At 33.3% G+C, this 14,398-nt stretch overlaps 1 protein-coding gene across 1 annotated transcript in view; it reads right to left on the bottom strand.

Annotated features, from left to right (window-relative positions):
• Positions 1 to 1,397: 1,397 nt before the first annotated feature.
• Positions 1,398 to 14,398, bottom strand: part of fz3 (frizzled 3) — a 43,131-nt gene continuing 30,130 nt past the window's right edge. The window contains exon 2 of the mRNA XM_014229956.3: positions 1,398 to 3,627. Within this exon, the coding sequence (XP_014085431.2) occupies positions 2,119 to 3,627 (1,509 nt within the window). The 3' untranslated portion in view covers positions 1,398 to 2,118. The remainder of the gene's footprint in view (positions 3,628 to 14,398) is intronic.

The raw sequence follows: 14,398 nt of genomic DNA, 5'->3' as shown, positions 1-14,398 counted from the left end.
TGATATAAGATATTATTTACATCGTTATGATAAGATCACTAATCCTGAAGGCACAAAATATTATATACATTTCTAAATTAATAGTACATCAACTGCTGCTGTTCCCAGATTATAGAGATATTGTATAGAAATACAGATATATTTTAGGTAACCTAAAAACTTGTATCTTTTGTATTGTCTACTGCCTCCCTATTTATATTGCATTTTGAAGTTAACCATTCAGCTCTAATTGATCTCAATAACAGAACAACTGGGTTCACAAAATAGTTCTGGTTCCACAGAGGAGTCTTTGTTTGATTGCTCAGATTTCTCCTAATTTGTTAATTCTTTCATAGTATCGCTACTCACTCAATCCAGTGGTAAACTGATACTCCCAGTTAAGTACTGGGTCTGTTTGTCAAAGCATTTATTGATAAGCTAAAAGCCTACTTTGTCTGGATAGATAGACATCTTTTTTACAATTTATCAATATTAATTAGATCGCAGACTTAAAATATGTAGGTCTATTAGCATTTAATATGAGCTCCCGTCCATCGCTGTCCAAGCTCAAAGGAACTTAAAACCTAATGTGAGGTATACTTTTAAAGATCTTGCTATTGAGAACGTTGTTAACGTTTTGAGTTTAATTCCTCATAAGCAGCATTCAAGGTGAAATTCGAACGAAATATCTTCATTTTGATTGATTTAGAGCTCTCATATCATAGAAAACCCTATCGAAAAACCATTTACTGTATATATAAAGTTATCAACTAGCATTACCATGACTTTTTATGTTGATCACAAAAACAGCAATCGCGGTTGAACAGACCCTCTAAGGCCTTACGACGAACACAAACTTTTATAGCACCCACCCCTGAAGTTAAATATGTGAAAACAAATTACTGATAGACTTAAAAGGATATTTCTTGTAAGCCCTTGATTAACTATCTTGATTCCCTATTCGAAGAATGCCTTAGTCTATCTTGTGCTACCATTTGCCGTTGAAAAGCATAGCTGTCTTCAATTCGTCAAGCGTTACTCTCCAGCGAATTGAACAAGTTATACAAGATGCTTAAACAAACGGGCAGCACTTGTAGTCCAACACTGCGCTAAATTGTCTTCTGACGCAAGCGCATTAGTGTTATGGTTCTTTCTCAGTGGATTTATTTTTTTCGAGTTAAAAGACGTTACTGTAACCATTTATTTTGGTTTTCTATAAATTATTATAATTGATTTTATAATTAACTTCCATTTATACATATTTTATGACTGATCCAAACGGGGATCACCTTATCTTCTCCCAAACAAACAATTTTTTTTATTTGAAAAACGGGAATATTCGTTTTAAAAAATATATTTTATTCAATAATTTAAATATATAATATACTTGTATAAGTATATATTATTGATATACCAATAACAATTTTATGTAGTATAATATATATAGGGCTTCTTTAATACAAAATTAATCGAAATTTCCATTAAATACTATATATAAATACATTACAAATATTTACAATTTAAAGCTATTAACACATTTTCTTTTAAGTTTTTAAGCTGTCAATAACGTTATGAGTAAAGACTAAGTCATGAAATACTAACGACTATGCAGTAAAAAATACGAGTTTGAATCAATGAATCTCCGTCAATGTGGAGAAAATATACTAGTTTATTTCAGGCCAGTGTATCTCGGCCTAGTCTAAAAGTGGTTAAATGTGAAGTAGTTCGTACTGTTTTCTTTTTAAATCTTTCGTGTAAATTTGTGTTATATATCGTATGTTTTAACTATGTATACAAACTTTACCAGAAGGAGTTCCTGCCACATTAGTTCCAATCTAGTACGTTTTACTGCATGGTGCATACATTTATTTTTTATAAATAGTGAAAGTGTGCAATAAAAATAATTTTTTAATTTATTTACAATTACAACTAAAGTATTTGCAAAAATTTAAGGTTAAGATATACATTACAGTAAAAACAAAATAATATTCGAGCCTTTAAAAGTCAAAAAGATAACTTATGTACACTATATTAACGGTAGTTGCTTTAAAGATATAATCCCAAAGTATATACACCCTCCCTCGGACTGTGTTGTTGCTCAGCAGCAACACCGCTTCCATGTATACCCGGCATTGAGCGCTACACGTGCGCTTGATTCGGATTATAGACCGGTACATTGTGGAAATTAATGCCGCTATACAAAGCGCTGCTGACCGATTTGCCATTCGTGTGTATGTGCTTCTTCGGCAGCGATGAAATCGACTTAGTTGTTGTCGAAGAAGTGGGCGTGGCCACCAGCCGACTGCGATACGACTCACAGGTCTTTCGCGACCATACCCACATGCCGGTTAATGTTCCACCCGCTAGCTGGAAGAATATTCTTATAAGTGTCGGCCATGCGGTACGTTGCTCTGGCGGTGCGCAATCTTCATGCGTGGAGCAAGCGGGCACCGAGTCGATGTAGCGCTCGAATAATGAGGTCAATACGCCTGCTATCGTCGGCATGAAGAAGAGCAACGAAAATATAAGAAAGCGCTTGCGGATTTGCGAGAAGCGTTGATGACCGAAAATAGGTTTAATTTGCTGTTGCAGTGTATGTAGCGACCTAGAGGCACGTACGGTGAAAAATAAGCCGAGCAATAGCAGCACCAAAGCGGGTATCTCCACAAAACCGAAAGCTGTGCACATGCCCGTCAGCTCGTTGGGGCGCACCTGTTCCATTAAGAGCGCGGCAATTGGTGGCGCCAGTGGTGGCACCCAGGCCAGCACATGAAACAGACCGGATTTCTTCTCGAGCGCCTCACTCGACCACTTCTGATGCGATGAGAGGAAGAAGCATAACGCAAAAATTAGCCACCAGGTGGCGGCGCACAAACTCAGATAGCTCGTGGTGATGTATGAGGCCAAGCAAGGCGGTGATACGGAGTAGGCGGCGCTAACTTTACCCAATGGATCTTCAAGCATGGCCAGCGTACGCGTGGAGTTGTGAAACACGATGCGTTCCAGGTAACAAACACTGAAGAGGTTGTAGCACAGGCAGAGAAAGAGAACTGGGCGCTCGGGGTAACCAAAACGCGTCGGCTCAGCCCAGAAAGTGACCAGCGAGAAGAGTGTTAAAACAAAGCAAACCGCCGAGAGACCGAGTATTAGACCCTCGGCGATTTTCTTCTGCTGCGTTGAGTGAAATGCATCGCGGTTGCATTGTGGTACGCACAGTTCTGCGTTGAGAGGATCGGCGGTGAAGTTGAGTGGACAGATGGCGGTGGGCGCAATTGTTTTACTCAGGTGTGGTGGCATCTTCCAAGCAGACCACGGCCAATAAAACTGTGTTGGTTGTTGGAATTGTGGCTGAGGTGAGGGTGGATGTGTCTGCAAGTTTGTTTGCTGCTTTTCGGACTCTTGCGGTATCTGCATGCATAGCTCGTGTTTCTCCGGCTGCGGCAGTGTGTCACAGTTGAGGAAGTCTGGCCACAATTGCATGAGTTCAGCATGCGTTTCGCACTCACTTTTTACCGTCTCGCAGAGCTGTTTGCAAGCGGTGACCGGTCGTGGTACATCGGGTGTGCAAAGCGGAAAAAGCGAAGAGCATAGCAGGAAGCGTGCCCGATTCGAGCAGGACGATTCGATGAGCGGCAGCAGCTTCGTCATCTGGTTTAAAGAGAAAAAACACAAAATAAATTATTAGTTGGATGCATATATTTGTACATAATTTTTTTTTGTTGAAAAGTGTGTACGATTAAAGTGACGTTTGCGAAAAAGTATGAAACTAGTACCGTTTCACTCTTTTCGATATTAGCTTAAGCTTTCTGTAAGAACCAAATAAAAATGAGAAATTGCGATTAAATGCTTGTCGTGAGCGGAGAAAAAAATGTTCGTCGGTCAGACAACCAGTCGCATCAAATTAGCGCAGCAGACAACAATGCATTGCCAAGAAATTCTAGCGAAATGAAAGACAAAAAATATGACCAATGAGCACCGCCTGTCAAGAGAAGTTCTTTGATACAATTTATCGTTAAAAAATCTTAAAAGAGCGAGTGGAAATCGAACAAGGAACTGGTATAACGGACTGGCATAAACGACAGGTTTAATACAGAAAGCCTAGCAAACGGTTATAGCACTTTAATAAGGTGTCAAGTACATACTCTATTGCATTGAATCCTGCAACTAAGTCGTTGCGTTCACATTAATTTTTACTACAAGAGAGCGCTCAAACAGAGTCTGCCGAATGGAAGTCGACTCGAGTGCCTCTCGAATTTATAATTTATTTGGAACAAAGGAGCGTTTAGAATTAAAAAAATAACACTCCGATCATAAAAAATAAGGAGACTACCTTATACAGGATGCGTACTGTATTTGTTCGATTTCAATTAATGAAATGGAAATATTCAGCGTAGCGTTGGTCTGTAGTAAATATCTATCGCATGAGCGCTCATTTAGATCGAAAAATTATCACACATCAAAGCGCAGTAATTGCCAACAAAAAATATCTAAAGCAAAATTTACACTAATTATAATTAATGCTATAGAAAAAGTTTTAAAAAAAATACAAGCACAAACACAGCAGACTACCGGATGTCCACGAAAGCGAAGCGCTTTGATATGTGCCGCGCATGAAAAATAAATGTGTTGCTGCAATTAGCGCGCAAAACGCTAACGCTGGTGGCTAAAACAAATGGGCCAACAGCCAACCGCACGCCACAAACGCTGAAATACTTTTGAGCTAATAAAATCACTTTTTATTTAATGCGTGAGAATAAAATTATGAAAAAGTGGCAATAAAAACGATGGCGCGCAAATTGGAATTAACACTTTTTGCTATTGTATTGTTTTTGTTGTTTTTATTTTAGGTATTAGAGTGGAAGCATTTCAAAAGGAAGTGACAAAGAGCAAGGCAGCAGTATCAATTTGTTAAAGCGCCGCACACGAGCATCTTCAAAGGACTGAACACACTTACACACATACAAGCATATGCATGTATATAGTTGCGCTCAAGCGTAGTGTGTGGCGCGGAAAATTCAAAGTAGAGAAAATTTACTCAGTGTGTAGGTATGTACGTATATGAGTAACGAGTAGCCATTGCTAAGCACTCACATATCGTTTCTGCGCGGCCGAGATCAAAGCGCACCGCTCGCCGTGCGCTCAGCTACGCAAATAAACACACATAAACCCACTGGTGGGTTTCAGTTGCTGGGAAAATTGCATGCCGTGCACCAAGAATAAGACATCAAAGAATATCGAAAGCTGTATGTACATACATGTGTACTTAGCTCAACTTAGTGTAAATAAAGTTGTAATCATAACGCTGACGGGGTGGGTGTGTACAAAGCGGCTTAAGTGTTTGCGTTTTTTAATTGTTTTCATTAGAATTGGAATTTGATTGTCTATAAAAGTTGCTTCTACACTTTGATGGTGGCGTGATAGTAATGATAGGTTTCTCAGATAATTTTTGTATCGTAAAAATATTTCGATATTTTTTTAAATTAACTTTAAGTTAAATTATAAGGTTCTGAAACACCTTTTTATTTTTTTTTTATCAAACAAATATTTTAGTGTTTGTTTCTAATCAAATTTATGTTACATTTTTTGATGACATTTCACTAATTATGGTGTTTTTGGGGACCTGCATCTTTATTATTACTAATATCAACAAAATCAAACTGAAAATACTTTCTGAAAAGAATGTTCGTATGCTTTAAATAATTTCTGAATTGGAAATTGTTTCATATCCTGTTTTTTTTAATTAAGGGATTTAAGGACTTTTATCTAGTTTTAATTTTTTGAGTGCAAATTTTGAGTGCATTTAATATAAATATGTGTCAGAAATAATTCAATACAAAAATATTAATTCCCAAAATATGTACGAAAATTATAACAAACAAAATTTTAAAAATTACATTAAAGAAAAATTAAGACAATAATAAATTGAAAACAATAATAAATACTTTTTTTTTATAATTCTTTGTTTTTAATATTTTTGTAAACAATTTTAAAAAATCGAAATTTAATTCTAAAAAATATTAATAATACATTATAGTTTAAATATTTTTCTAAACTCATTTAAAAATTATAAGTTATTGTAAAAATATTAACAAAAATTATAAATAAATTTCATATTTTTTGTTTTAAATATTTTTGTATTACTTTCATATGAATACAATTGATTTAAAATAAATAAGTAAACACATTTGAAAAAATATTATTTTCAAACACAATACTTTAAAAATATTAGATGAAAATAACGATTTTTACAAGAAATATAATAAAACCATACAAACATATTTTTTTTAATTGTTAAGCATATTTTTATTTTCAAATGAGTCCAATAAAATATAAGTCAACATATTTGATCAAAAAAATTTAATTTTCAAAAATATTACCTAAAAAGATTAAACAAGACTTGTTTTTCTTTCAAGAAATTGAATTTTTTAATATATTTTTATTTTATTATATATTATATTTTTTTTGTTAATTTGAAAATGTCACAATTTTTAATTGTAATAATAATCTAAGCTAAAAAAGCGGTTTATAAAAAAACCAAGCAATACAAAAACAAAATATAAGAAATATTTTGAAAAATTGTATTTGTAAACAATTTTGGAAAACTAGAATTAAACTAGAAAAATTTAATAACATTTTGTACATTTTTATATTTTAAATGTTATAACTTTTTCTTTGTAAATATGTTGAAAATTAAACAAAAAATTACCAAAAATATTTTTAAAAAAACTTTAGAAATTTAAATAAGATATTATATTTTATATACTCTTTTGAAGATATATGTTATTTATATATTATATTTATTTAATATAAAGTAATAAAAAATAAATCAAAAATTTTATATGAAATGACAAAAACACAAAGTATTAAAAAATCAATATACCAAAATATTTCTAAATTTTTTAGTTTTAAAGCATTAATAACCAAACCCTACATCTATTACCGCAGTGGCGCAAACATTAAAGCGACTAACCTCGCTAATTCATTGATTCAGATGAAGAGTCTTCATTGAACAGATATTCCCCCCACATTCGTATTCATAAGGTGTCAACGAAGAGATCTACCTGTATCATTAACTTAATTATATATCTTCGCACGCATTATGAAAATTTAAGCATTGATTGTAGACGAAGACGGCCGACAACTCCATCGATGCGCATGCGTGTACACATGTTTGTATATATAGGAGGCTGTTTTGGTCGTGCACTGGTTGCTGCTCGTGCTGAGCTGATGATTTGCTACATTACGGCGTTGCAACGCAAGCATTGACTGACCCAAAGGCAAATGCGGCGCAAACACAGATACAAATTTACACATTTTCGGCTCCATATTCAGCACTGTCTACCAACCAAAAACCAAAAAAGAAGAAGAAAAGAAGTTGTGTCTTTTGTGCGCGTCTGAGATTTCGTTGAGCTTGGAAAACGTAACGAATGCAATCTGCAACGCTTCAAGCTCAAAATTCATTGCCTTTCAGACGGCTTGATGGCCGGTGAAGCAATCATGAGCTGCACATGTACAGATGTACACATATATATTTGTGTGTATATGGTATGCTGAAGGGATTTACTATGGTATAATGAAATGTGTTGTTTTTGCTCTTTTTTCCACTTTATTTGCCTCCAAAAAAATCTGTTTGCTTGCTTCTTTCGGCTTATAAATACTATGGTGTATTAAAATAAAGAAAAAAACTGGTCTTTAGTAAACGAAATTTCGTTGCCTCTTGCTGTACGGTTGTCTGCCGCAGCTGAATTCGTTACAGTTAGACCAACGTCTGCGCAAAGCAACGCTTTATTTAAGCTTTCAGTCGGTGCTGCAGTAAAATTATTATTAATTTTGAATTTTTCGTGGTTTTTGTTGTTGTTGTGCTGTGTAGACAACTCATGTAAAATGCTGCACTGTTATTTCTAATTTCATGTTTATCAAAATATATGCTGATATATCTCTGTAGATCTGTACATATTTAAGACTTTAGCTATAAAGAAGCAATGTGAGTTGCAAGCGCTGCTGAGAAACCATTGTTTTTTTATCAAATAAGTGAAGTATTTTTTGGTCTTAAAAAATATTTAACATACTTAAGCTAAATTAGCCGAGAAATTAAATAATTAATTCTCAATTATATTGAAAAGATAAAAATAAAAATATATATTAAAAAAAAAAGTTTTTGTTGTTGTTATTTATAAAAAAGTATATATTTGCTAATATATGCACGTAATTGTGTTCTACGGTATTACTAAGAAACATGCTGTGGAATTAAAGTAAATGTTAGCTGAGTTTGTCGCTTAAGTCTTCTGCTTCGGTAAACCATGCAAATATATTATATAAATGTAATAAAGAACGGCACCACATTTGCATTTTATGATAAATTAATTATTCAAGCTTTGTTATACTATTAAACCTATGACATATTTTAGCTTGAGCACACATTTTTAATTCACTTTTCTTATAATATAATTATATGGTATATTCTTAAATGTGTATCATATAAGCTGATTAAAAATCAGAAGACGAAATTTTGAAACAAATAAATACATTTTTTTTTTTTATTTTACTTTTTGTCTTAATATATATATATATATATATACATGTATATATAAGTAATATATAAAATTAAACAGAAAAATTTTTTTAATGAAAATAGTATAAAATTTTTTTAAATAATGTATTGCAATTAGAAAATTAAACAAGAAAAAATATAAAGTAAAAAAATTTAATATAATATGTTCAAAAATTTCAAAATATACATATATGTTATTAGTTTTACTATTTCATTATCCGTTATTTTTGTTGAATGTTTTTATTATTTTTGAAATTATATTATTAAATTTTATAATTTTAGTTGCAGAGATATTTTTTATATATAATTTTTAATTTATTTTCAATATTTTTGCCTTACTTTTTTATTGCTTTGTAATGTTGTTTGGATATTTTAATTTTATTCCCTGAACAGAGTATATTAAGTTTGCCACGAAGTTTGTAACACCCAGAAGGAAACGGCGGAGACCATCTAAAGTGACGAGCTGAGTTGATTTAGCCATGTCCGTCTGTCCGTCCGTCTGTATATACGCGAACTAGTCCCTCAGTTTTTGAGATATCGATCTGAAATTTTGAACAAGTCTTTTTCTTACCAAGAAGCTGCTCATTTGTCGGAACGGCCGATATCGGACCACTATAGCATATAGCTGCCATACAAACTGAACAATCGGAATGAAGTGCTTGTATGGAAAACTCTTTAATTTGACGAGTTATCTTCATGAAATTTGGCATGTATTATTATTTGAAGCATTAATTTAATCTCCGAAGAAATTATATAGATCGGATGACTATAGCATATAGCTGCCATACAAACTGAACAATCGGAATCAAGTGCTTGTATGGAAAACTCTTTCATTTGACGAGGTATATTCACGAAATTTGGCATGTATTATTATTTAAAGCATTAATCTAATATCCGAAGAAGTTTTATAGATCGGATGACTATAGCATATAGCTGCCATATTAACTGAACGATCGGAGTAATGTGTTTGCATGGAAAATTTTTTTTTTGACGAGGTATCTTCACGAAATTAGGCACGAATTATTGCTTAAGGCAACAAATTATTCTCTACAGAAATTGGTCAGATCAGATCACTATATCATATAGCTGCCATACAAATTGAACGTTCGGAATCAAGTTCTTGTAAGGGGCCTTTGTATTTGTGAAGGGTATTATAGCTTCGGCGCAACCGAAGTTACGTTTTTTCTTGTTTTAATAACATATTCTCGAAATAGATTTTGATCTTATAATGGGGCTTTTATATGTTTTTATTTTATTACCCAAGATTTCTTACAGTTTTTTTAATTTTTTTATTTAAATGTAGGGTTGCCACTTTTTGCATAAAAAAATTTTGGAATTTCTAAAATTTTAGTCCCGGGGATGTCAATTTTTAATCTTATTTTGAATATAAATTTTGTTTTGGATTTAAAAATGGAAAATTTTATTTTTATTTTTAATTAAAAATTAAAAATAAGTTTTCAATCCGGTTTTTTGGGATTAGACGTTTTTTTCAATCCGGTATTTGGGATTTATTTAATTTAAATTATTTTTAATATAAACAAATTTTTCAAATGCCACCTGAATAATTTTGCATTATTTGCAGCCTTGTAATATTTATTTATATATGTATATGTTTTTTTCTAATTTTTTATTTTACGATTTTTGTTTTTTTTAATTTTTATTTAAATGTCAAATATTTTTTAAAACCTTATATTGAATTGTGTATTTTCTATATTTTTGTTTATTACTTTGGTATTTGTTTTATGGTACTATAAATACATTTATTTACTTAATACTTTTAAATATTTTTTAAATTTATTATTGTTTTTTTTATAGTTTTTGCAGTGAATGTTTATTAAATATTAAATTAAATAAAAAAAATATAAAAATATTTGAATTTTTTGTGTTATGCATATCTCGAATAAATATTAAAGTTATGTTAATCTCAAAAAGTCACTTCGAAAAAACTGCTGTTTAAGTATAAATGCACTAAATAAAATGCATGACAACAACACACAGTTATATGACTGATCTTTAGCGCTATGTAACATTGATCTACGTGTGAGTCAATATCAAAGGATTTGCGCTAATGCATTGGACCACAGCCAAGCAATTGCCTGACAGGGCAGCGGTGCTTTGAACTCTTACATGCTTCATTTTTCATTTTTAATTCTTATTTTATTATTTTCCTTTTAGAGTTTCCTTTAATGTTTTTCTCATATACTCGCACTAGTGTCTGCCCTTTTATTCCGCCGCCTATTTTCACATCCACTCGCCATATTGGTAATGTGAGACCATAATGTTGGCGTTTGCGCGCTATTGCGTTGCATCTTCATTGGCGGCGATCAACCGCAGTGCGACATCTGCCATTCGCAGCTGTCACTTCAACGCAAAGTTACACACAGAGAAAGATTTGTGTGAGCTTAGCTATGAACATTTCTGCTGTTTGACTGTCATAGTGTGTGAGGCTGCGCAATTTTCCGCCTGTCAAGGCGGCAAGTGTAAATAAAGCGTTGGGCAGCAAAAAGAATAGACGCGCGTAGCAAAGCATACGGTAAATGCATTAGTGAATTACTGCACTATGCACGCTGTGTAATGAAATCAAACACATTGCCGCAACGAAAATTCGTAAAAATAAACCTTGCACGATTTTCACATTTGCCGCACGACTGTCGCAGCGGCATTTTATGACTCCAACAAATGACCGTTTTAGTAACATACATACATATACCATCGATGCTCATATACTACACTTTTCATGCGATTGCCCAGCGAGCGTCAGTAGTCGAACTTTTACGAAAAGCTTAGTTGTCAATACTCAATCTTTTAAGGCGAAATTCATCGAAATAAAATGAAGTTAGAAGTTTCAAATATTCCCAATGGTGTTAACCTAAAATCCAGTATATTTCGAACATTTTAAGTTGAGAAAGTTGTTAATATAAAGTTGAGATTTTTTGTGCTTTATGCATTATTCTCACGTTGAGCAATATAAAAACCTCAAGTCGAGTAATTTTTGGTTTCAAGTTTTAACTCTAGTTGATTTTAAGCAGTTGAGAAATTCATTATTTTCAAGTGGAGAATTTTTGGTCTTTTGGGTAGTAACAGTTTTCAAATTGATAAATTTCTAATTCTCCAATTTACTACTTTTTGATCTAAGTTTACACTCTGATTAATCTTCAGCCAAAATACTTTATTGAATTTAAATATTTGAGAATCAGTTATTGAGAATTCTCAAGTTCAGATTTTGAAACCATAATTTTCAATCAAAAATTCTCACGTAAAAAAATCAGATTTTGTTTTAAGTCAGTCGGCTTTATGTTTGTTGAAATCTCTACTTTCTGATCATATAAAAATACACTACTTTGCTAAATATTCTCTGAAAATGCAAAAGAAGACCCCATCTGCCAATTATTTCGCAGCTATTTAGTAGGGGCGGATAAGAATGTTAAAAAAAGAATATGTAAATGAAACAGATAGTTAATAAAAACGTAAGCAATTTGTAGCATAATTATCAACTAGAACGCCTGAAATATACTATAGCGTTGAAAAACTCGTAATTTTTTTTTAATTGCAATTGAGGTTTAACTCAATCTCTTTAAACACAAAACTATAGGCTCACTGGGTTTTCATAGTATTTATTGCCCAATAAGTACACATGTATCTTGCTTTTAGCTAGCAGCCGCACATCAAGCGCTTAGCTAGTATCCATTTCGACGATTGCCTGTGTCAGCTGGTTTGTCCAAACGACAATCAACGCGTAATGACAATTTTCATTCATTTTATTTGATTATAGCAAACGAAAAAAGCACAAAAAAAGACGACGTGAACAATCAGACAAACCTTAATTCAAGCTGCCAGTCGGCGCGCAACTCAACTAGTTGCTCCATGGCGGCGCACATCAAAGCGCACAGCTAGCGAATTGCGCACTTCAACGTACAAATTCATTGATTCTGCCGAAGCTTGTGATGAAGCGAACGCTCATGTGTACACGCTGTCCGCTGTGACAGCGCGTCTGTGAGATACGCGGCACATTTGTATTTTCTAACTCACACTGACAGCAAAAACTGACCTAACAGCTCTTCCGGCCAGCGCGAGTAGCCGCTAAAGCCGCGCGGCGGCGGTGAGTTGCTATTTACGCAGGCGCATTGCTAACACACATGCACTTATTTATGTATATATGTATACAGATATGTAAGCAGTTTTACAGCGCTGATTTCTAATGCGATTCAGCGTCAAGTGGCGATTTGTGATTTGCAATATTCAATTTGCAATTAGCATTTGGCAATCTTTGCGCAATTAAAATTATTGTTGGCTGTGCTGCCAGTCAGCGGCTGCCACCTGCGTTGTCAATTGAATTTGCGTTGTCTCTCGGCAGCGCAACGACATGCGCGCAACTGCGGCAAAAAAAACCAACTGCCAAATGCGCCAATTTCTTTTAGCAGCGCCGCCTAATGAGTGTGTAATTTAGCGCGGCATTTGATTAGAATCATTAAGCAGTTGCAGCCTTAGCGCGAGGCATTAAGTAAAATGGTTTGAATATTGCATGAAATTATAGCTGAATAAAAAGTTGTTGCAAATGCTTTTGTTCATAATTAAATCGCTGGCAAATGCCAATCAAGCGATCTGCCGCAACTTGCTTTAGTTCACAATCACAATTTACGAGCAATTAAATATACACATCTACAAAGCAGTAGTCAATAAAAAGCGTATAAATATTAGAATTTAAATCGAAAAATCGAATATCAAAGTGATAGCGCCTTGCGTAGGTTAGCGGTTTTGTGCACGAAAAATAACAACAATCCGGACCAAAAATAAGAAATATTTTTTCATTAATTTAATATCACTTTATCGTCGCTGTGCCTTTGCGCTACTCAAATTAGTTGCCTATCAATTTTGTTTTCTGCTTTTTTTTTGTTTTAATTTTAGCTTTATTTTGGAAACGAATGTGCGCAATTTGCATAATTAATACGATTTCAAATGTATGATAAATCTGTGCATTTTAATATATTTACATTTTTGAACAAATTATTTAAACGTACAGTATGTGAAACAGAGCGTAGAAGTAGCGAAAGAGCATAAAAGGAAGATAGGTAGCATTAGAGAGAATAAGAAGAGGAGAGATAGAGGAGAGGAGAGGTATACAAAGATCTTCATCTTGATTTTAATCGGTCAGTTTGTATGACAGCAATATGCTGTAGTGATCGGATCTGTACAATTTCCTCGGAGATTGCACTACTGCCTTAGACAATAACTCATGCCAAATTTCTTGAAGATATCTCGTCAAGAAAAAGCTTTATATACAAGCATTTGATTTCGATCCTTTAGTTTGTATGGCAGCTATATGCTATAGTGATCCAAACTGAACAATTTCTTTGAAGATTGTACCACTGCCTTGGACAATAATCCATGCCAAATTTTGGGAAAATATCTCTTTGCCTTGTAATTGAACCATCAAAGGTTAAGATGTGTTAGACAAATAAGTTGTAGGGCGATTATAGACAATCAAAAAATTTACCGTTTTAACGGTTTTTGTTCTGAAAAAATTAAAAATGCTCAATCTTTGGTCCTCATATTGAATATATATATATAGCTCTTGTTTTTGGTATAAAGTAATGAAATAGGAGAATCATTTTCCTACATCATCTTTAAATGTTTAAGTACATATTTTTTTGTACAACGGTATCAATAATACTGCGGTAGAAAGCGCAGAAAAAAGTAGTGGATCGTGTTGAGTGTATGAGTCCGATATGTTGAAATGATCCCCCATGGTAAGCTGATAATTTGCGATATTAATCTTTATTTGTCATTAAGCGTTTCAATTCGATTGGTATTTCTATGTTTACATATGTATGTGTGAACCCGTTTATCAATTAAGGAAATGAATCAGCG

Source organism: Bactrocera oleae, chromosome 5 (genome assembly GCF_042242935.1).
Source record: "Bactrocera oleae isolate idBacOlea1 chromosome 5, idBacOlea1, whole genome shotgun sequence".
Lineage (NCBI taxonomy): Eukaryota > Metazoa > Arthropoda > Insecta > Diptera > Tephritidae > Bactrocera > Bactrocera oleae.
The sequence above is the reverse complement of the archived record's forward strand: the minus strand, read 5'-3'. Positions and strand labels throughout refer to the sequence as shown.